The 22,724-nt window shown below is 32.4% G+C and overlaps 1 protein-coding gene across 1 annotated transcript; it reads right to left on the reverse strand.

Annotated features, from left to right (window-relative positions):
- Positions 1-2,631: 2,631 nt before the first annotated feature.
- On the reverse strand, positions 2,632-20,970 carry LOC149546623 (putative UPF0481 protein At3g02645). Its single transcript, XM_089794013.1, has 3 exons — positions 19,384-20,970; positions 18,618-18,683; positions 2,632-2,766 (listed from the first exon to the last, which is right to left on the reverse strand). Exons 1-3 carry the CDS (start codon positions 20,968-20,970, stop codon positions 2,632-2,634), a joined length of 1,788 nt encoding a protein of 595 aa, XP_089650139.1.
- Positions 20,971-22,724: the final 1,754 nt, after the last annotated feature.

Genomic DNA, 22,724 nt, shown 5'->3' on the forward strand with positions numbered 1-22,724 from the left:
GTTGTTGCATATACTATTTACATGTTTTGGATTTAAAAAGGATATTAAAAGTTTTTTAAATATAATATTTAATTCACCTACACACACATACATACAGAGAGAGAGAGAGAGAGAGAGAGAGAGAGAGAGAGAGAGAGAGAGAGAGGTGGGTTGGGGGTGGGGGGGGGGGGGGAGGGGCACAAAACAAGGGAGAGAGAACAAAAATATGTTATCATAGATAGAGGAAAAAGGAACAAAGGGATCTAATAAGATTAAGGGAGAGGTATGAAATAGGCTAGGTTATCATGTACAAATACTTAATAAATTTTCCACAAGATTTGTAAAGTCTTTTATAAGACTAGTTATGTTCGTGTGTAAACTTTTACCAAGTAGTTGAATGCCTAGATAGCAAAGTTAAAATATTTTAGTCAACTAGTCTTAATAAGGTACTAATACAATTAACATCATATCAATCACTCCTCACAAGGTGAGTTTCTAAGAAGGAATCACTATTTTATCCCAGATAGAAAAAAACCTTGTTGCCTATAGTAAAAAAGTTGTTGGTGCCATCTCCACCCTAGTTTTTCCCTATAACCAAGGTTTTTCTATGATACCAAATCCATGTGTTATGTGTGTATTGATTTCTTTCATGTTTTATTATTTACTTTTATGCATCAAAATAGTTAATGGATAATGATTATGCCATCAATTATATCTACTAGTTATTAGATTAATCTTGGAATTGACTATTAGTTAAATCATTGATAAAAATAAAATAAAAATTCTTTAGTATTAATTCACGATCCCCCTACCCTAGTACTTAACCTTTCCTACATATACTTAACAATACTATTGATATTTTTTTTATCTAATAATACTTTAAGAACTACTATGTGGAGTAATCATTAAGATTGATGCATCTAGAACATCATCATTTCAAATAAGGAATTTTAGGTATAATACCATACTAGTCATCCACATTAGTCTAAATGTCATTTTGATCTAGTGATGCCAATGTTGATGATTTAAAGATGTATGTTTGAAGCCTTCTTAAACCTTCATGTTCTCTCTTTTGGAGATGACCTCTCTCATAGTAGGTTTTATCATTTTCTCTTATTACATATAATGAGACATTACATTGTTGTTGTAAATGAACACCTAACATAAATTTGTTCTCAAGATCCATGCAATCTTTGACATGAACATTCATATAACTGTGTGACACTTAAGGGGTGTATTGGAATAAATGGTAATTTACGTATTTACTCATTATCTTGAGCGCACTTAGTATTAAGGTAGATAGATATTGTTGGGAACTATTTGGACTCTAACATATCTTAGAGGATATTTTTGAGTACTCTTAGAACTCGATTAGCACCAAGTTTAGACACATATTTCAACCTTTTCATTTCCTTATATTTTGTCTATCATATTTAATAAGAGACTTTGTATCTTTATAATCACCTCAATTACTTACATCTATTGTGTCTATTACTTGTCTCTCTTCTACTAGACATTTGGAAACTAAGTTATGGTTATAGGATGACCTATAACAACAAAGCCATGTTTTAAAATAAATGGTTGACTATTAGTAACAATGGATAATTGGCTATTCAATATATGTCTCAATATCTTGATGGGTTCTTAAAAACTAGAGGGTATTCATGATGTTTTCCTCCTCCTTTATAGAGCTGAAAAACTATACACAAACAAAATGCCTACTAACAATCTTGATTGAGGAATCTAGAGACTGAACTCCATTAATGAACCCTTGGGAAGTAAATATCAAAAGATTTAACTAAAAATTACATCAAGTGAGAGGGCTAGAGAGAATAAAATATATAAAAGTTTTAATAAAAATTAAATTGATAAATTTTGTTTGAACAATAGAAAAAATATTTCTCTTAATTTTTCAACAGTTTCTATTTTTTAATTTATTACGAAAAATAAATTATCATAGAAAAATGTTAATCGTAAAAATAAAATATGTTGTAATAATGCATCCAATATTTGCATAACTATTTTGATTGTAATTATTTTATAGTTTATTATAAAATATAAATTAAAAATTTTCTATGATTGTTATTTAATAACATCCCTATATATATATATACTCAATTAGAATTATTTATAACAAATTTTTTGGTCTATTTAAATTAAAACAAATCTTCAACATTTTTCTAGATCAAGACGTTGACTATAAACAAATATTACATTCAGAAGAAACTCTTCAATTACTTAATAATAAGCTGCCCATGAAATACATTATGTAAGATAATCATAATATTTTGAAATTCCTTTTATGTGCATTACAAAGACACAATGTTATGTTATTTAAATTTATTACATACAATTTAATTTTCAATAGTAATATAATAAATTAGATCTATAATTTTGTCGACTCTACTGTAAAGAGTTAGGAAAATAATAAAAGGAGAATCGTCCACAACCTAATATAAAAAGAAGACATGATCAGTAAAAGTGACATGCAACACTATCAGAATTATGTTTTGTAAAAGCGAATATGAAATAAAAGGAGCAAACCTTTGTCTAATGTGAATAATCCCAATAAGTAGAAAAAATTATTCTTGACAATAACCTCCTGCTATGAGGTCAAATACATACATAGAAATCTAAACACAGACACACTCCTTAAACGTCGTCCTTCAGTGAGGACCAGAGGCTTACGACGGTTTCTGCAAACACAATAATCGCTTTGATTACAGCCAAGATGAGCCATGGTTTTGAGAAATACTCCTCCCTTAATTCAGTGTACCAGACCACCCACTGCTGACCAATGAACATTCAGCTCCCTGGTCATATCATCAAATTGATTGCATTTCGGTATCCATCTCTTTGAACACAATTCCTGCTCTTTTAAGTTTGTCTGATCCATATGGAAGGTACCTTTCCTCGCTAATCTCAGGAAAATTTCCTGACACAAGGGCTAGCAAGATTGTAGAAACTCAGGACAATTCTGATACATCTTGTGAAAAGTGGATAGACAAAATAAATTAAAACTGAAAAATATTCAGTCTACTGCAGTAATAATATATTTCAATGACTTGCTTCAGATTCTATTAAAGAATAGATTTTAGATTCTGGTGCATAATTTCACATGACTGGAGATAGATCTTTGCTTACTGATTTTTATGAAGGAAAGAATTCAGATCAAGAAATTACTATTGGCATTAAAATGAAACTACCAGTTATAAATATAGGAACTATTAATGTAACAAATGGGTCTTTGGAAAATGTTTTATTGGTTGAATGATTAGGGGTTGATCTAATTTCATTATACAAAATAGTTCAAGCTGGATATGAGTTTGTTGTTACTACCGATCAAGTCATTGTTAGGGATAGAAAAGAACCAACCAATATAATTGTCATTGGTAGAGTTGATCATGAAGAAAGTCTTTTTGAATTTGTGATATTTTCTGATTAAGAATTTAACCACTATTATGCTTATATTCATCGAGCTACGGAGTATGCTCAAAATGATTGAGGTGAACATTAAAGGGAGATAGTCATATAATGTTCCCCTCTTCCTCTCTCCCTCTTTGTTTTTTGTAGCCAGTCTTAAGCGGTGATGTTAAGGGTTAAGATTGTCTAGAAGAATCCAGAGAAGAGGCTTCCTAGAGCCTTCTATTCCACAATCCAAATTAGATGTAGAACAATCTAGGACATAGAATGCTCTAGAAAAGGAGTTTCTAGATTTTGATATGACATGTATAAATATGTGATGTGTACATACAAGCTATGCATTGTTAGAAGATATTTTAAGGTCTAATGTATGTAAGCAAGCTAGATTAATATATTGTTGTTTATCAGTAATATCTCTATTTTCTAGCTTCGTTCTTCCCTGTTGTCTATAGTACAAAAATCATTACTTTGGTTTTTATGTTGTTTATGACTTGTTTTAACAAAGACAATATAAAAACTCAAGCACATGGATTTGAATTCACAATCGAAACAAGATGAGTCAGAAATGGATGAAGCCATCCTTAAGTTCTAAAGTGCACACATACACATATACTGTGTGTTTATTGTCATGCCTTCTTCTCCATAATTTAATGTGAATGTGTTGAATGGTGATTTGAAATGTAATTATTAAATAGACTCAAGTAAACTGAATTTTATTTGTTAAATGATATAAGGATATCATCAATCCCAAATTATAAGGTTATTTAAATGTGTGGAAATGAATTAATTACATTAATATGGGAGCCTTAAATAATGTTAATGCATTCTAGTTTGAATGAATAGTTGGTTGGAGGGATAATGTTGCAACTTTTAGCAAAACTCTGTAAGGTGCAATATATTGGGCATCATTCATTTTATTTTTTCAGTTGATTTACTCATAATTCAATTGCTACTACATGGGAGAGTGATTAACATTTTTTTACTCAAACTTTTTTTTTCATAGTAAAATTATAGAGTTTTATGATATAAATATCATTGCTTTAGTAAAATGGAGAGTGCCAACTAATTAGAAATAGTAAGTGGCTGAAGTATGTAGTGCTTCAAGATTTTTTTGATCTATTACTCTTGTGTTCAAACTAAGCAATGAATAATACTAATATTGTTCTTTTTTTATTGCAGGTATCTCATATGCAGATTGCTAGTGATAATATGTGTGTATTGATATGCTTCCAGTGATCCACAAATTTAACATATATAAATGTTGAAGGATTTGTCTTATGTAGAAACATGACTCTACATGTCCCTTATATGCATAGGGCCATATCTTTACATGATGTGCCCCTTTCCAAAAGATAGTTAACAAATTGTTATCGTTAACATAATTGTTGATATTATACAAAATGAGCTTGATTTCCATCACTCATGATAGTAATATATACACAATCATATTCATAGATCATACGTGATCTTAGTCACGATTATGTGTAGATCAAATACATAATTGACTACCTTGCATCCTGGGTCAAACACTACCAAGATCATATTGAGCCATCTTGAATAATCATCGAATACTGATATGCTATACATTCAACACTGACAAGAACTTGACATGGCTTAAGCCCAAATTAAGCCCTCACTCAATTAATCAAGAATGCTATAAAATTAGAATATTGTGGTGAATCTAAAAAAAAGGGCTTAAAGAACAAACATGCATATTTTAAAAATGAAAATACACACTAGGACACATTAATGTACGAATGGAAATCTTGAATCCCATCCAATACAACAATATGTAATTCCTTTGGTCCAAATATTAAAATAAAAGAAGCACTTTGAATAGATTTTTCTTTCTTTCTTTACCTTAAAATTTCCTATGACAAAGATCTGTGGGTGTGTAAAGTGATATGTTAGTGGTAGAGGAAGGACTAGGGAATTAAATAAGGTGAAATTCAATGTGATGAATCAATTTATATTTATATTTATAATATCGATATGGTACCCCTTTCTCCAATTGTTGCTACTATGTCTATGGTTGATATTATCTTAGCTTTAATTGATACTCTAGTGACCCTTGTCTCTTTAATAGATATTGATTTTTCTATGGTGGTCCTTTATTCTTCTAATTTTGTAATGTTCGTATTCCTTCCTGTAATCTCTTCGATGTCATCTTGATTCCATTATTATTTTTTGCCCCCTTTCTTTGGATTTTAGGATTTCTTTTTTGTGTTTGGTGACTCATTTGTCTAACTTTTCAACTTTTGCTATTGGTTTTGACAACATTGGGAACCTTTCTCTCCCAAAGTCTGATGCAACTCCTTGGATAGATCTTTGTAGAAAAAAATCAATCTATTTCAACCTAGTAATCACAAATTATTCAATTGGGCCTGATTCTTTGTCCTAGATCTTATCCTTATTTGATGCTCCTATATTTTCTTTGCATTTTTGTATCTAAAATTAACATGTATCATTGAATTTTTTTTAATTTGGCTTCAATTATTTATTGATTTTGGTTTTTTATTTTTGGATATGGTTTGTTTTTAGTTTGAATTCAAATATAGATGTTTTGATCGCATTTATAATAGCTTGTCCAAGCTCTTTCACACTTAATTTGATCAAAAATTGGAAAGGGTTATAGGATTAGACTAGCATAATTTGATTAAGATTTCTAAATAGAGACAAGATAATTTAGAACATAGCTCCTCTAACTAAGTTTTGTACAAGCACAGTTGTTTCCAAGGTTTTCTGGAGCTCCCTAGAGCTTTTAATTTTCTCTTGGCTGTAGAATTTTTTGAAGTTATAGGTGGATAATGTGTCATTCTTTTCTAGTGAATCTATGCCCAATGAATTCCTTAAGGCCATTGATCTATGCTTCATCATTGATAATCAATCTAAGAAAACCAATATGAAACTAATAGCTATTGTGGGTTTAGAAAAACTTAAATATGATGTTTGATTAAACTCATAAGTGGTTGGAAAATCCAAAACAATTTTGCGGAAATGCATTTTAGATAAGATTAAAAGTAAAGAAAGGGAGAGTAATACTAGTTAAAGTTGGTCCAAAATTATATCTTTAGATGTAGTTAACATTTTCAATGAAAAAATATAACCCAATGACAAATCTAACTTTGATTTATCTTTTATTACATGTTTTATCTTTTGGTCAAGAGCATGAGTGTGTGCTTGTTATGATAGGACACTCACAGTTTGAATGGGAGAAGAAAAGGTAAAGGGAGCCATCTATTTTTGTTTCTCATTCATGTATCTCCATCCCACGTAATCTCATCTACCTTTTATTAATAGGTCATGTCACAATAATTGTCATCTTCATGCTCATACATGTGTAAGCATGTTTGATCCGTTTAAGGTTATCTTCAACTTTCTCACGTCTTATTTCATTTCATGATTTGAAAAATCATTTATCCATTGATCAAGAATATTTTATTCTTTTATAAAAAAATTTAAAAGGTAAAGAGATGCTTTTTGAAACAAGTTAATCTAAATGACCTATGAGACCAAATTTGTTCTATTATTAGATCAAAACCATTCTCTTTTAAGAATTTTTGGTAACTAAGATTCACCCTAGGTGTTTCTCCATGTATCTCACTTCTCAACTAGTGTGCCCTATTTAACAGGTTACAAGGCAAGCTAGTGTGTTGCAATTTTAGACTCAAGAGGATGATGTATAAAATTTATCAGATATTATTCATATACTAAACATGTACACTACAAAATGAAAAGAAAATAGAGAAAATGGAGTGCCTAATCCTTTTAGCATGTATTAAACTTATGTGGATGGTAATTTCTTTTTCTAATCTTCATTACAAGTGAAAGCCCTTAATTTTATATGTGTGGTCAAGGAATAAAAGATAAGTTGAATTAGATCTATGGTATGTTTTGTGGTAGATTAATGGGTTTGGATCATATATTGATGATTTTAAAACTAGAAGAGAGGTTGCTTCCTACTATGGAACTGGATTAGCTCCCCGGTGTAGTTCACATGTAAAGGTAGATGAATAGATTCAATTCATAGATTGTCTTATAAATAGTAGGGTAGAACAACTAGCAATAGCCAAGGTTGCAAAATCTCGAGCATGAGAATCAAAGTAGCTAGTCTACATTATATAAGATAGTAATATTCATTTGTTAATATATAAATAGAAATAAAATAGATAGTCATGTTGATATTTTTATGAGATAAACATTTAAAAAACCAAATATCTACAAATTAAAAAAGTAGAAAAATAATAATTAGTTATAATAAAATATATGTGCATTTGTGCACTTAAAATTATTCTAGTGGGGAAAAAGTTATTGTATTGAAATCTATATTCAAAAAATATATGTCAGTTATATATTTGAGTTTTATTTGTCCTTTTTTACATGTTTTATCTTAAGGTGTAGACTATGAGTGTGTGTGCTTATCTTGACAGGACACTCACAATTTGAATGTGAGAAGAAAATGTGAAATGAAGGTGATGTTAATTATTTTGATTTAAATATCCCAAAAATAGAGATGAAAAGAAGGCAATGTTGATTATTATCATTTAAATATTCCCATATTTTCTTCTTTGATTTCAGACCATGGGTGGGATTACATTCCATTGATTTAATTTGAGTCTTCTGAAATTAGCAAGTGCCTGGAATCATTGATTCATTTGGATGGCTTACTTGGGATGCAATTTACATTGACGTCTCATCTAGAGTCATAGATGAGAAACTAAAGAGGTAAAGCCAATAATGTTAATGTTCCTTTGGAATACATAGATCTCTTACTCCTATTTTCCTTGGAATCAAAATGAAAGATATTGTTTGTATAACAAAATCAAAATTGTCATTGGCTATGAATTGGTCTACATATTGATAACCTTTCTTTTTCTATCCTCCTACTTCATTTTTCCATCGTATCACTGATATGAAATGCTATTGGTCAATCGAATTTTATCAGCACACATAAAATATAATTCAGTTTATGTTTCTCATGATGACAACTTATAGTTTCCTAGAAGGAGGACCACCTCAACCTTTTGTTATTATTGATGATTGTTGGAAATTTATTGCTACTAACAAAAAAATAGAAGATGCCTCCGATAAAGAGTAATTGTAGAAAGTAACTCAATGCAAAACTAGGTCATATGGAAACATAAAGGAGTTTGTGGGTTTGCACCTAAAATCAATAGAGGATCAGTTAGATTGCCTTGTGCTTGATCATATATTTGGTATGAACAATTCTAGGTATATTTATTATTTATGATCATAGTATAGTTTGGCTCTGAATTGTATACTACAATATAATAGTACTATTACTAATACTATGACTACTAATAACTAGCTTAGACTCTTGTTACTCTTACTAGCCACTAATGTGATTGTATGTAATCCACTAATACTAAACTGTGTATACAAGACCCTTTATTTTCCTTTTCTCTTTCTTCCTTCTCCACTAAAAAAGATCACTGAAGAGACATAGATCACAAGAAAACCACTAGAGACAAAATGAATATTCACTCATGAATCCTAAATGAATGAATGAATGGAAAAACTAAGGGGGCATAAATTATAACACAAAGATATATAATGTGGGATACAATTTCCATACATATTCCGAATAATGGCCGTATATCTTTTATATTTTCCATAAAATTTCCAAATATCATATGGGGGTACACATTATAGTTGGTGTTATAGCATTGACGCTTGAGAGTGGAACGTTCAAATAAGCCTAGAACTCTTAATACTAACATAGATCCTGATAAATAGATCTATCATATAAGATATGTATTTTATCCCATGTTTCCATTTGGCAAAGGTAGTTAACCTTTTCTCTGCAACAACCTGTTTTTTGGGATGCTTCTTGTCAAATGTTGTGGGGAAATATGAAACTTAACATAATACTTGCAGTATTACTAGTTGACCCATATAAGGATATGATCATGTCTATTGTGTGGCTTCGATATAACAACATTTTAGTTGGTTAATGGTATCTTTGTCAGAGTTTTAGCCATTCCTATTTCAAGCAACTAAGAGATCATGCACCTAAAGCTACTTGGTATGTGGTTATAAATAGTCCAAGAAGTTATTTTAAAGTGAAATTTAATTTCTCTTAATTTGTTTCACTGTTTCAGTTTAGTATTTTTAGTTTTGATTGTGTGGAATTTTTAGAGTCAATTTTTTGTACAACTCTAATGATGGATTACACTTTAATATAAAATAATCAAAATATTGACTCTAAAAAATCAAACAATAAAAATCAAAAACAGTAAACATAAATCAAATAGATTATGGAAACTTGAAATTCTTAATCATTTACCTTTGTATTGAAGGATATACAATAGTGAGATTTGAAGCATAATACTTAACAAACATAATGGGGCTTGGCTCCTCCCTATGAGGAGGATTTTTTTTGGGATTCCAATGAGAGTTATTTTTCATAAGGCTTCATAAATATTGAGTGATTGAGTGCTTATGCATATTTAATATAGATCAATGATTAATTAGAAATTATGAAGTTTATTATGGGATTGTTAGCTTCCACAAACATCATGTCCCTCTCATTGCTATTGTACAGAACCAGTCATCACCTACTAGGATCTTGTCATACTTCTTCAATGTTTAAGATGAACACTTGGGTTCATTAATGAGATCCACATAGTCATCAAAAGCTATAGGTCATTTCCCTCTCCTATTCACACACACTTCCTTGCAGACTTGAATGACAATAAATATAATATTAAAAAAGATTATTCCATAACACACAAAGGGGACCTAAGAAAATATATTTATGTTCATTCTAGTGATATCCCACGAACCCCTATTAGAAGAGTGTGGAACTAGCACTATAGATCTTTCTAAGAATGGGAAGTTAACTTTTTGTTGGAGCAACTATCATGATTAGTAGCTTGTTTGATGATCGATTGGAGTTTAAGCTGTTGTATTTCATATTGGGGCTAGTATTACTAGCAGTTGAACCTATATGAGGAATAATGAAAAGGAAGGGAGTGGGTGCTTGAGAGAAAGAGTGAAGGAGGAATGAGAATCTAGGTCAAATAGAAAAATAGTTATAGGTGTAGCCAATGATAAATGATAATCCTTACTATTGTGATTACTCAATGTTTAGCTACCTAGAACCTCTATTTGTCATAGAGAAACAACACTTGATCCAACGAATCCTTGGAGACTCTAAGGCTTCAATGCAAACATGGAAAATGTAGAAGCTTTAACCAATCAAGATAAAAAGTATAGAAATATATGGGTATACACTCCTTTCCTTGCTTTACATCGGCACCATGAATTCATCCTATCTCTTCGCCCTAGCTTGACAAATGAAAAATGAGCCAATTGTTTTCTTTTTCTTTTGTTTGTAACCATACAGGTGCTACAATAATAAATGAAACCATCAATATTACAATGACATCAAGGACATTTAAAAAAGAAACATATAAATCAAACACAAATTGCACTTCCTTCACAAATTGCCATTGTAATTTGACCCCAAACATCATAGTGTTCTAATGTGATAGGATGTGTAGTTTTCTCTTTAGATGTATCATATGTATGTCTAATGGTAGTGGCATAATAGGAAGTGACATCATTCATGTTCGAGAGGCTTGATACTTTGATTTTTTTGTGGATACCAGGATGGAGCACATGGTGTACTTTGATCAATGATGGTGGATGTGTTAGGAGGGATCATTTCCTTATTCATTTACATGGCTATAGATTGACCCTATGCAATGTATACAATAAGTGGGAGATTATTGAGATAATGGGTATTGCATGCATTGCATACTATTTTTATATCATATTAATTAAATTTTTTTAATGTAATGTTGCACCTAGGAGCACCTAAATGGGCATGCAACATGTAAATATTTCCATGGGATATACTTGATCAGTTGTATTGTAACATTGTGATAATATTTGATGTAATTATTTAATAATGTGGAAAAGAACTAAATGTCCAATATTAAAAGTGCATCCAATGAATTAGATAGAACATGGTTTATGTAATACCACTTGGTGGTTTTGTGGGACTTGCTACTATATAAGCATACAATGTTAGTTGTTGGTGTGAGAAAGACAAAAGGAAAAAAGGGAAAGTCAGTCAAGACAAGACTTGATAGGTTAGCCAAGGGAACATTTCTGAAGGTGGGAAGCATGGCATGGGATGTGTGGATTGATGCTTATTTACATGGATTTATTGGTTGTGGCTATGGTTTTAAAGGTTTCCATGGTTATATTGCAATGTTGTTTTTGCTGAATAATACATGGCGATAGATGATTTTGGAGGATGGGTAGTTTTCCTCAATGAGGGTTTCCCATGATATATCTCGTGTCACTTTTTTGTGGGTATGTTGTCTATTCTCTCGCATGTGGATTTTAATTGCATATTTATTTCAGATCTATTATGGGTTATGTGGAAATACGAATATTTTTGTTGGAAGTTTTCTCACAGGAATACCTATTGTAACTAATCACAAATTATCTAGCAAAGATGAAGTACCTACCATTGAACATGAAGAGTATATATCTATGATTGGAGTATTGTAATATCTAACACATACTAGAGAAAATATAGCTAATACAATTGGTATAGTGGAGATATTTTAAAATGATCCCAAAGAGTCTCATTATATGGTAGTGAAATGAAATTTTCAGATATTTGAAGGTTACACTTAAATTATGATAATGGAATGATAGTTCAAATGATTTTATGTTATATGCATACACTAATGTGGATTGGGCTGACAATGTGGATGACACACAAAAAATATAAGTACACTAGCATTTTTCTTGGGAGGAAGATTGGTTTCTTGGCTAAGAAATAAACATGACTATATTTTAAATAGCAAAGAAAAAACATAGTATGTAGTAGCAGAAAATAATTGTCATGAGATAATTTGGATTAAACAAATGTCCAAGGACATTCGAATTGAGTTACACAACTAGGTATCATACATTAGGATCACACAAGTAAAATGAGAATGGGATAAGAATCCAATTTTAAATTCAAAGACAAAGAATTTATCTATTAAGTATTACTTTTCAAGGTAGAAATTTGCAAAGAAAAAGATTAGATTAGAGCATATAAGTAAAAAGGATAAAATAATAGACATATTTACAAATCCATTGCTGATGGATACATTTGATTACTTGAGAGGTATGCTTAGGGTTATTCCCTAGCCTAATTTTGAGTAGTTGATGTAGAGATTACATCAGTCCAATAGTAATAGAGCAATATTCTTTATTTGGATTGGATGCTTGATTCTTCCTTTATGGGGTAGTATCTATGTTTGACCTATGTTATGAAGGACGCTTGAGCTTAGCGTATATCTTATATATTTGAATTGACATAATAATACATCTTTCATTGATTCCAATGGGGGAGGGTAATACATGAAAATAATTATATATAATATCAATGGGGGAGAGTAAAACGTGATTGATTGATGTGAATGGGGAGGAATATCTATGAGGAAGATTGACGTTCCTAGGACAAATATATTTAGAGAATTATAAAAGAATTAGAAGGATTTGAAAAGATGCTAATGTTTAGAGGTTATTAAAAACTTCCATATTCATATTGGTCATAATAAAGTCGATATTCATGGTCAAGAAGAATTGGGGAGAAGATGGAACATAGAAATTTGATATTCATGGAACTTCAATGTTGATGATATTGATATGGGTGAGTATCCTTTCATTTCTAGATGCATAATATAGTGGCCATATGTTGCAATAATGGAAGTTTTTGTCATCGATGTCAATATTAATGTTATTATGTGTGACTAATAGAGTAACATACAAAGATTAAAGTCATTTGGTTTGACGATTAGAGATTAGGTCACGTGAACTTAACAAGATATTCTACACAATGTCTACATATCGTGTACAAGTGTATGTGTAGAAATATGAAGATAGTAGATGGCTATGTGATATTTATTGATGACAATGTTTAGGTAGAGTTCATGTGCACTAGAGTTGTTTATGTATAGATTATATCACCTAATAGAGATAAAATATGATAGGGAGAAGTTTTATAGAGGTAGAAGACTAACTAGAGATGACATTGTTTAGTGAGAAAAGTCAAATATTATGAATGAGGACCATTATGAAGACTATGAGTATAGGGTTTGGTTGTAATTGTGGAAAGATATAATATTGCAATTGTAATGTGTAATGTAATAATATATCTTAAGAGGTCCTATATTATAATTCTAAATTGAGAAACCCCCAAGATCAACTCAATAACATATTCTAGAACTTGGTATAAAGAAAATATTAAATTGTCTTGTGGTAGAGCATGAGATTCTAATAAAGTGATGAAAATGTGTAATTCAAGTATGCAAGGTGTATGTGAGATCTAGTGAACTTGATATTGAATATCTTTTGACCAAAAAAAAATTGGTGTAGTTGAGACAAGACGAGATGAAAAAGAGAATTTATTTCACAAATAAGTTATTGTGGATTACTATTTACCTATATGATTTTGAGAAGGATAATCTTGAGGCAAGTTTGACAGAAAATTTGTTGGTCTTTCCCTGAAGCTATTTGTAAAGTGGGTCCTTTTTTCATCCATAACTCCTAAAAGGGTTGGAATAACTACTAGTAGGGTTGAAATCGCCTAGAAAATATTCGAAGTCTCCTAATAGGGACTGATATGTACTAAATGTATTTATTAAGTCCTAATAGGGTTCATCATCTTACAAGGAGCTTATATGTTACTACATCATATTGTAGATACCATCTCCATTGAGGTTTTCCCTCCAATAAAGAGTTTCTGTATCAAACAAATATTGTGGTATTGTGTTTGCTAATCTTTCTATTGGTGTTTCATATACTAGTTACATGTTTTGGAATTAATAAGGATATTGAGAACTATTTTAATCTAATATTTACTACCCCCCTCCCCCATACACACACACAAAGGGGAGAGAGAGGGAGAGAGGGGGAGGGGGGGAGGGAGGGACGGAGGAATGGAGAGAGAGAGAGAGAGAGAGAGAGAGAGAGAGAGAGAGAGAGAGAGAGAGAGAGAGGTCAAGTTATCTTGTACAAATAATTAATTTTTTACAAGATTTGTGAAGTCTTTTATAGGGCTAGTTAAGTTCATGAATGGAATTTTGTCAAGTCCTCTAACAAGGTGAATACTGAGGCAAGAAAGATAAAATCTCTTAGCCAAGTAGTCTTATCAAGGTACTCATACAACTAACATTATAGAAATCACTCCTCAAAAGGTGAATTTCTAAGAAGGAATCACTATTTTACACGAAATTGAAAAAACTTTGTTGACTACAGTTAAAAAGTTTTTTGTGCCATCTCTGCCACAATTTTTAAGGCTTCAACCAAGATTTTTCTATGGTACCAAATCTATTAGTTATGTGTGTTGATTTCTTGTTGATATTTAATTTTATGCATCAAAATAGTTAATGGTTAATGATTATGCTATTGGTTATATCTATTAGTTATTATATTAAAATATTGGATTTTGCTACTGGTTATAAAATTGATAATAAAAAGAAAAGATTTTTAAAAGTATTGATTCCTCCCCCCACCAGTACTAAACCTTTTGTACATATACCTAACAATACTATTGTGATTTTTTCTACCTAATCATAATTTAAGAAGTACTAGTTGGAGTGCACATCTCATCCTAGGAAGACCTTGGCAACATGAAAGAAGAAAAATCTAGAACATCATTATTTCAAATAGGGAATTTTAGATATAGTACCATAGTAGTCATTGACATCAATATAGATATCATTTTAATCTAGTGATGCTAACGTTGATGATATAAAGATGTACATTCAAAGCCTTCCTAAACCTTCATGTTCTCTCTTTCAGAGAAGACCTCTCTCATCGTAGGTTTTCTCATTTTCTCTCATTACGAGAGATTAAATTGTAGCTGTAAATGGACACCTATATAACTTTGTTTTCAAGATCCACGCAATTTTCTACCTCAAAATTAATATAACTATGTTGCACTTAAGTGGTATATTGGAATAAATGGTAATTTACATATTTACTCATTATCAAAGTTAAGTTAAGTTCACTCATTAATGAGGTAGATAGATAGTGTTGGGAACTATTTTAACTCTAAGATATCTTGGAGAATATTGTTGAGTATTGTTCGAACTCTACTAGCTCCAAGTTCAAATACTTATTTCAAATTTTTCATGTCCTTATATTTTATCTTTCATATTTAGGAAGAGACTTTGTATCTTTATACTCTCCTCAATTATATACATTTATTGTATCTAATAGCTCACTCTTCTACTAGATGTCTGGAGACTGAGTTAAGGGTATACGATGATCTATAATAACAAAACCATGTTGTAAAATAAATGGTTGATTATTTGTAACAAAAGCATATGAGTAAAGTGGGTGTGCAGTGTGCGGAGATGGTGGGCGAGAGATGCAGAAAGGAGCTGGTGGGGGACTTTGAGAAATGGAGAAGCAAGCCGAAAGTTTGGGAAAAGCTAGAAGAGGGTGGGGTATCCAAGTATCTCATGAAGCTGTACGGTTTTGATTATGAGGTGACCAACAGTATGGTGGGGTCCTAGAAGGATGGCAGGGTTAAGGTGAATGGCATCAACTTTCAAATAATAGAGAAGGTGATCGCAGCTGTCACTAAGATCCCTATCGAGGGTTTCAAATTCTTCAGGGATAAGAAGCTCTCAGCCAATGCGGTTAGGGACTTTATGGAGAGTGAGAAGGAATTGAAGGCGTTGAAAAAAATTGACACCTACTATGTCCCTGACTCCATGAAGAAGTAGTGGAGGTATGTTCTGAAAGTTTTTATTGAGTACATCACTTTGGACCCAAGGTTTGATAGAGCCTGAACCCACCACTTTGTTATTTTAAATCATTTCTAGAAGAAAGCCAGAATTTCTTTTCCTTTTTATCTGTTAACCTCTATGAGTAAGGCCATGGATAGCTTCAAAAAGAAGCCTATTGCTAACCTGACTCTGCATGAGGGGCTGCTGCTACTTATCCATGAGCACTTCAAAGCTCAGACTATTAGCAATGCCCCCCTCAGATAGAGATTGTGGAGTCTAGAAGTTCCAGTTACTCCTCTGACTCGGAAGATATTTAGAGCCTCAGTTCTAAGAAAGGTGAGATCTCCTCTTTAAGGAATAGCAGCGACTTACCATGCTAAAAATCCCCCTCCCCCATAACCCCAAGCAGAAAAAGCCCTAGGGATCTCGGGCAGAAGTAGGCTGAGAAGGCTGAGGAGGGAGGTAGCGATGATAAGGAGGATCCAGAGTCTAAGGAGGTGGTTAAGGAGACGTAGGAGGAAACAAAGGAGGATAGTGGAAGGAAGAAGCACAAGAGGGAGAGTCTGGAGGATGTGCGCTCTCAATATGAGGAGGCATCTGTGCTGCCCCTTTCTCCTGTCCATCTCCACCCTAAGGAGCAGAAAGAGGAGAAAGCTGGGTATGCGGAAGGGGAAGTGCAGACCAAAGACAGGAGGAAAGCATTTATCAATTTCAATTTCAAGACCACCAAAATGGGTATCTTTAGGGAGGCCATGAATCCCCAAATCCTCGTGGATAATCAAGAAGAGTAGCAGCTAGAAGAATTAATTGATCTAGCGATTGTGGCTATTTTGGACAGAGCCAGGGAGACAGGGATGAACCTTTTAAATAATGCTCACAATAGCATGATTGATAATTTTAAATCAATCAAATTGCTTTTCCACGAGCTTGAGGAGGTTAAAGACCAGGTGAAACATATTGAGGCAACAAGGAAAGGAATGGATGCCAACAGGAGGACGAATTCGACTGATAGGCTCACTTTGGTGAAACAAAGGATACACAACCTAGAAAACTACAATCACAACCTTGTGAATCAGATGTTTTCATTGTTAGCCTCCATCAACAACAACATCATCTCTCTCAAGGGTTGGATCAAAGATAGAGAAACGCATGATGATGATGATGGAAATGACAGGGATGAGGCCAGAATGGAGGACGACCTTGCAAAGGACAACTCCACTCCTGCTCAGGACTAGGGGAATCAAAGGGCGCAATAGATGGAAATGGAGGAGAATCAACTGGCCTTTGAGGCTACTCAGGTGATGCATGATCTGGAGCGAAAGAATGAGGAATAACTCTTGCCTATTTTTTTGTTTATCGCTGTCATTTGGCTTTTTGTTCTAGCTTTTGGTCATGGCTTTGCTTGTTTCCTTTTCCTGGTCTTTTCTCAATACTCTTTCCTTTGGCTGGGCTTAATGCTTATTATCAGCCTTTGAACTTATACTTTTTTGGCTGGGCTGTCACGCTTATTATTAGCCTTCTTATGTACTAACTTTTGGGTTTTAGGTTCCCTGTAAAACCTGTTTATCTAATAAAAACAATGGATATTTGGCTATTTAATGCATGTCTCAATATCTTGACAGGTTCTTAAAAACTAGAGGGTATTCATGGTATTATTCTTCTCTTCTACAAGAGTGAAAAACTATACACAAATAAAGTGCCTACTAGCAATCTTGATTGAGGATCTAGAAAGTGAAATCCATTGATGAACCCTTGGGAAGTAAATAGATCAAAATACTTAAGTAAAAAATGCATCAAGTGAAACCACAGATAATAGAAAAGAATAATGCAAAAAAACTAGATTGACAACTAGTAATGGTAATATATATATAAAAAATTTAATAAAAAGACGTATTGATAAAATTTGTTTGATAAATAGAATAAATATCCCTCTTAAGTTTTTTGACAGTTTCCATTTTCTAATTTATTATGAAAAACAAATAATCATATAAAAATAATGAATCATAAAGATAAAATATGTTCCAATGATGCATCTAATATTTGCACAACTATTTTGATTTTAATTATTTTGTAATTTATTATAAAATATAAATTAATATTTTACTATAATTGTTATTCAATAGCATCTCTATATAGAAGAAAATATAGATATATTAATGAACAATGATGTAATCAGTTTGAATTATTTATACCAAATTTATTACTCTCTTTTAACTTAACACAAATCTTTAAAAAAAATCTAAATCAAGATGTTGAATATAAACAAATATTACATTAAGAAGAAACACTTAAAACAATTTAATAATAAATTACCCATAGAACACATTATTTGAGATGATCATAATATTTCGAAATTCTTCTTATGTGGAATACAAAGTCACAATATTATGTTATTAAATTATTCCATACAATTTAATTTTCGATAGTACTTTAATGAATTACATCCAGAATTTGGTCGATTCTGCTGTAAAGAGCTAGAAGAATAATAACAGGAGAATTGTCCACAACCTAATATAAATAAAAAGACGACGTGATCAGTAAAATTGACATACAAGTCTATTATAATTCTGTTTTGTATAGCAAATATGCAATAAAAAGAGTAAACCTTTCTCTAATGTGAACAATCCCAATAAGAAGAAAAACTATTCTTGACAATAGCCTCCTGCTATGATGTCATATACAAACATAGAAAACTAAACACAGAGACACTCCTTAAACGTCGTCCTTCAGTGTGGACCAGATAAATTTGGTTGGGGAAGATAAATTTGTGCCATAACCAGGTTATCTTATAACCAGGTTTTCAAAAACCTGATTTTGTGGTTTGGAAAGCCAATGGTCCGTTTGGTTGACACGGAAGATGAATATACCATGGACCCCACAATATTATTAAAAAAACTGTCATAAAATTCAAAACCTGGTTTTAATTTCGAATTCCACCTTTTTGTTGGAAGAAACTTCTTCCAATTTTTGACCAAAATTGGAAGATGAAATTGAAAACCAGGTTATGATTTTAACCAACCAAACACCAAAGTTTTTTTGCAAAACCTGGTTTTACTCCTAATAACCCGGTTTTGGCCCTCATCTTCCAGCAACCAAACGGGGCCTCAGTGTGGACCAGAGGCTTACGACAGTTTCTGCAAGCACAATAAACGCTATGATTACAAATACAAATTACATAGAAATCTAAACACAGACACACTCCTTAAACGTTGTCCTTCAGTGAGGACCAGAGGCTTACGACGGTTTCTGCAAACACAATAACGGCTATGATTACGGCCAAGACGAGCCATGGTTTTGAGAAATATTGCTCCCATAATTCAGCGAACCAGACCACCCACTGCTGACCGATGTGTTGATTCAGCTTCCTGCTGATTTCATCAAATTGATTGCATTTCGGTATCCATCTTGAACTGTTCATATCGTTCCACATCCTGGCCACCTCTTTGCTGTCACCCAGATTGTTCTTAATGATTTTCTCCTCCCTCAAAACGTCTGCGTGTCTTTCAGTTTCAGCCAACTGTGACATGAACAGGACAAATCGAGTGACAACTTTCTGATCTTCATCACTACTTGTCTCTAAAAGTTCACTGCTTCCACTTTTATAGCACGCCTCATATGCCAATAAATTTCTGAAAATTGCTTCCGTCCACAACCCAACATCAATTTCTGGAAGATGCAGCGTGGCAGTCTTCTCGTCGAAATAGATGTCATGGATCCCGCCATGATCCATCACTTTGAACACAACTCCTGCTCTTTTAAGTTTGTCTGCTCCATATGGAAGATACCTTTCCTCGTTTGTCTCAGGAACTTCCTTTTTGCTGACACAAGGACTAACAAGACAATATAAAAACCTAAGCACAGGGGATCTGAAATCACAATCGGAACCAGATGAGTCAGAAACGAATGAAGCCAGCCTTAAACTCTTCTTATAAGAAAACCATGAATCTCTGGAGACAAGCGTTAGCCTTAAGCAATCCAAGAGGTGTTTGCATGCAACCAAATTGAGAGTGCTATTACAAGGCCATGGAGTTTGGGACTTTATAGGGGAAATATGCAAACATAGATGGCGAAGCAAATGCTCCAATATGGTCTTCTTCTGTGTTAGCTCCATTGCTTTCTCAAGAACCACCATTGGCAGTTGGTTCTCAAGTTTCATCACATCCATTAAAATGGCGAAGAGCACAGGATTGTTACTGCGTTCATAGAAAACAGGATGGCTAGAACTTACCTGAGTAGAGGTATCGTCCCATCCATTGTAAACTAGCGGAAGGGTGCTGCAGATGCCGATACCATCCTCGTGTCTATTGAAACCCATAACGAAAGTGTTGAGAAATTCAAGCAAAAAAGCCACGTCTACAAAGCACATCTCAGAAAATTTCTTTAGAGGGACATGAGATAAATCTCTGTCATATTTATCAGCCACTTTCTTCCTTTCAGATACCTCTCTCAGAGCCTTGAGCTTGCCTTGGTGCTTTGAATCATCGGAAAGCTGCCAGAATTTTTTTGTGGCTAACAACTTGTCCGATTCCATTCCTTCAAGCTGCTTGCGCCGCTCCTTTTCTTTCTCTGTGAGTGACTCTTCTACCTTCTTGCCATAATACTCTGGAAAGTAATTATGATAAGGTCCCAAAGATACCATGGTGGGATGGTAGAACCTGGTGCTTTCGCCTAGAATGGCTACCGGCACAGTGAGAATGCATGGTTCTTTCCTATCCCTCGCTTCCTCTGCCTTTTTGGCCTTGGAAACAATATCCACAATGAAATCATTAAAACCGCTTGCCAAATACAAACACATTTTTCCAGCAAGGACTAAGATATCATATAGTTCAGAACAATAGATATCATATAATTTAGAACAATTTGTTTAAGGGATATCGCTTGCCTCTTCTTATAACACATCTTGACGTGTATGGATAACGTTTCTTTACCTTCGTAATCTCGGCATACCTGAGTTCCGGGTTAGTGTCAATTTTACAGCTCTCCAATGATTAATGTACGTTCACTACATAAACAATACGAGAATTTGCCCGAATTGCAGCACAGTACACTGTTAAACATGATGTATGTATTTTGGTAAGGTGATTGTACACAGATTTGTGCCGTGATGTCGGTGAAAGATCGTGTAAATTCCTTCGCAAAGAAAAAGAGAAAGATCTCCTACGCCAATTATCTTTTTCTTTTTGGTTGTCTGAGAATACTTAATCGTGAAAACCGCGTTTGTCGCTTTTCCAAAGAAGTTATTCAAGGAAACCGTGTCATTCAATCCTCAAGTATACAGGGAGTCGTTGTCTCCATGCAAGGTCTTAGCCACACAATGTCACGACAGAAGATCTCTTTATTTTTTTAAATAAGCAAGGTATATTTAAAGTAGAAAACATAACTTTTACAAAGCATCATAATGTGAAGATAGAAGATAGACAGAACTTTTCTTTTTCTCTTTTAAATTTTTTTATAAGCAAGGTATAGTTAAAGTAGAAAACATAACTTTTACAAAATTGTGTTTAACAAAATATAAGATGGTAAACTTCTTCGGGTCTAACTCTTAATTAATGTCGATAAGCATTCTACAATGGTATAATGGGGGAAAGGGAGGTGTGAGTGTGGTAATGTTAACTTTTATTCTTCTAGGTTAAATTTGACAACCATCTACATATCAAAAGTCTAGATTTATTATAACTAGAATATACTTTTAAAAATAATTTGATAAATGCCAAAAAGAATCCATTTAAATTATAATATTTAGAGAAATAAATCATCCGTATTTTAAGAAATTAAAATAAAAAGCTTAAGTTAGTAAAAAACTAAATAAATGGAGATAAAGAATATTAAATAATTTTAGATGTAGTAAATTAAATTATAATTATTTTGGAGTGGATATCTATAGGCATTTCTTTAGATAGATTTATTTAATATATCTATACTAGTATTAGGAATCTTTTAAATAACAAGATACACACCATTAAAAAAAAATTATTTATTATATTTTCAAATTTATTTATTAGAGTTAATGCTATACTGTTGGTTGTCTCAAAATCGCATTGGTTGCTTTTTGAAAAAAAGTTAGTCATAGAAATCGTGTCATTCAATCCTCAAGTACACAACGAATCATTGCCTCCCTGAGTTTCTAAGGTCTTAGCCACACAATGTCAAGACAGAAGATAGACATAACATCTCTTTTTTTTTTTTATAAGCAAGGTATATTTGAAGCAGAAAACATAAGTTTTACAAAAATGTTAAAGAGACCAAATTTCCACAATCCATAGCATAAACAAATTGATATATTTTTGGATTCGATTGTTTAAAGATTTTTACCATCAACATTTCGAATCACACTACGTGATCCATCATCAGGATGAAGAGAGCAAGCGATGTCAAACAAAAGTGTCTTTACACAATCGAATCCAAAAATATATCAATTTATTTACAAAAATGTGTTAAACAAAATATAAGATGAGGAACTTTTTCATGTCTAACTCTTAATATTACCAGTCTTCTAAATAACAAGATACACGCTATTAATTTTATTCATTTATTATATTTTCAAATTTA

This window comes from Cupressus sempervirens, chromosome 7 (assembly GCF_028749045.1).
Source record: "Cupressus sempervirens isolate cs-2001-9-10 chromosome 7, ASM2874904v1, whole genome shotgun sequence".
In the NCBI taxonomy this organism is placed as follows: Eukaryota; Viridiplantae; Streptophyta; class Pinopsida; order Cupressales; family Cupressaceae; genus Cupressus; species Cupressus sempervirens.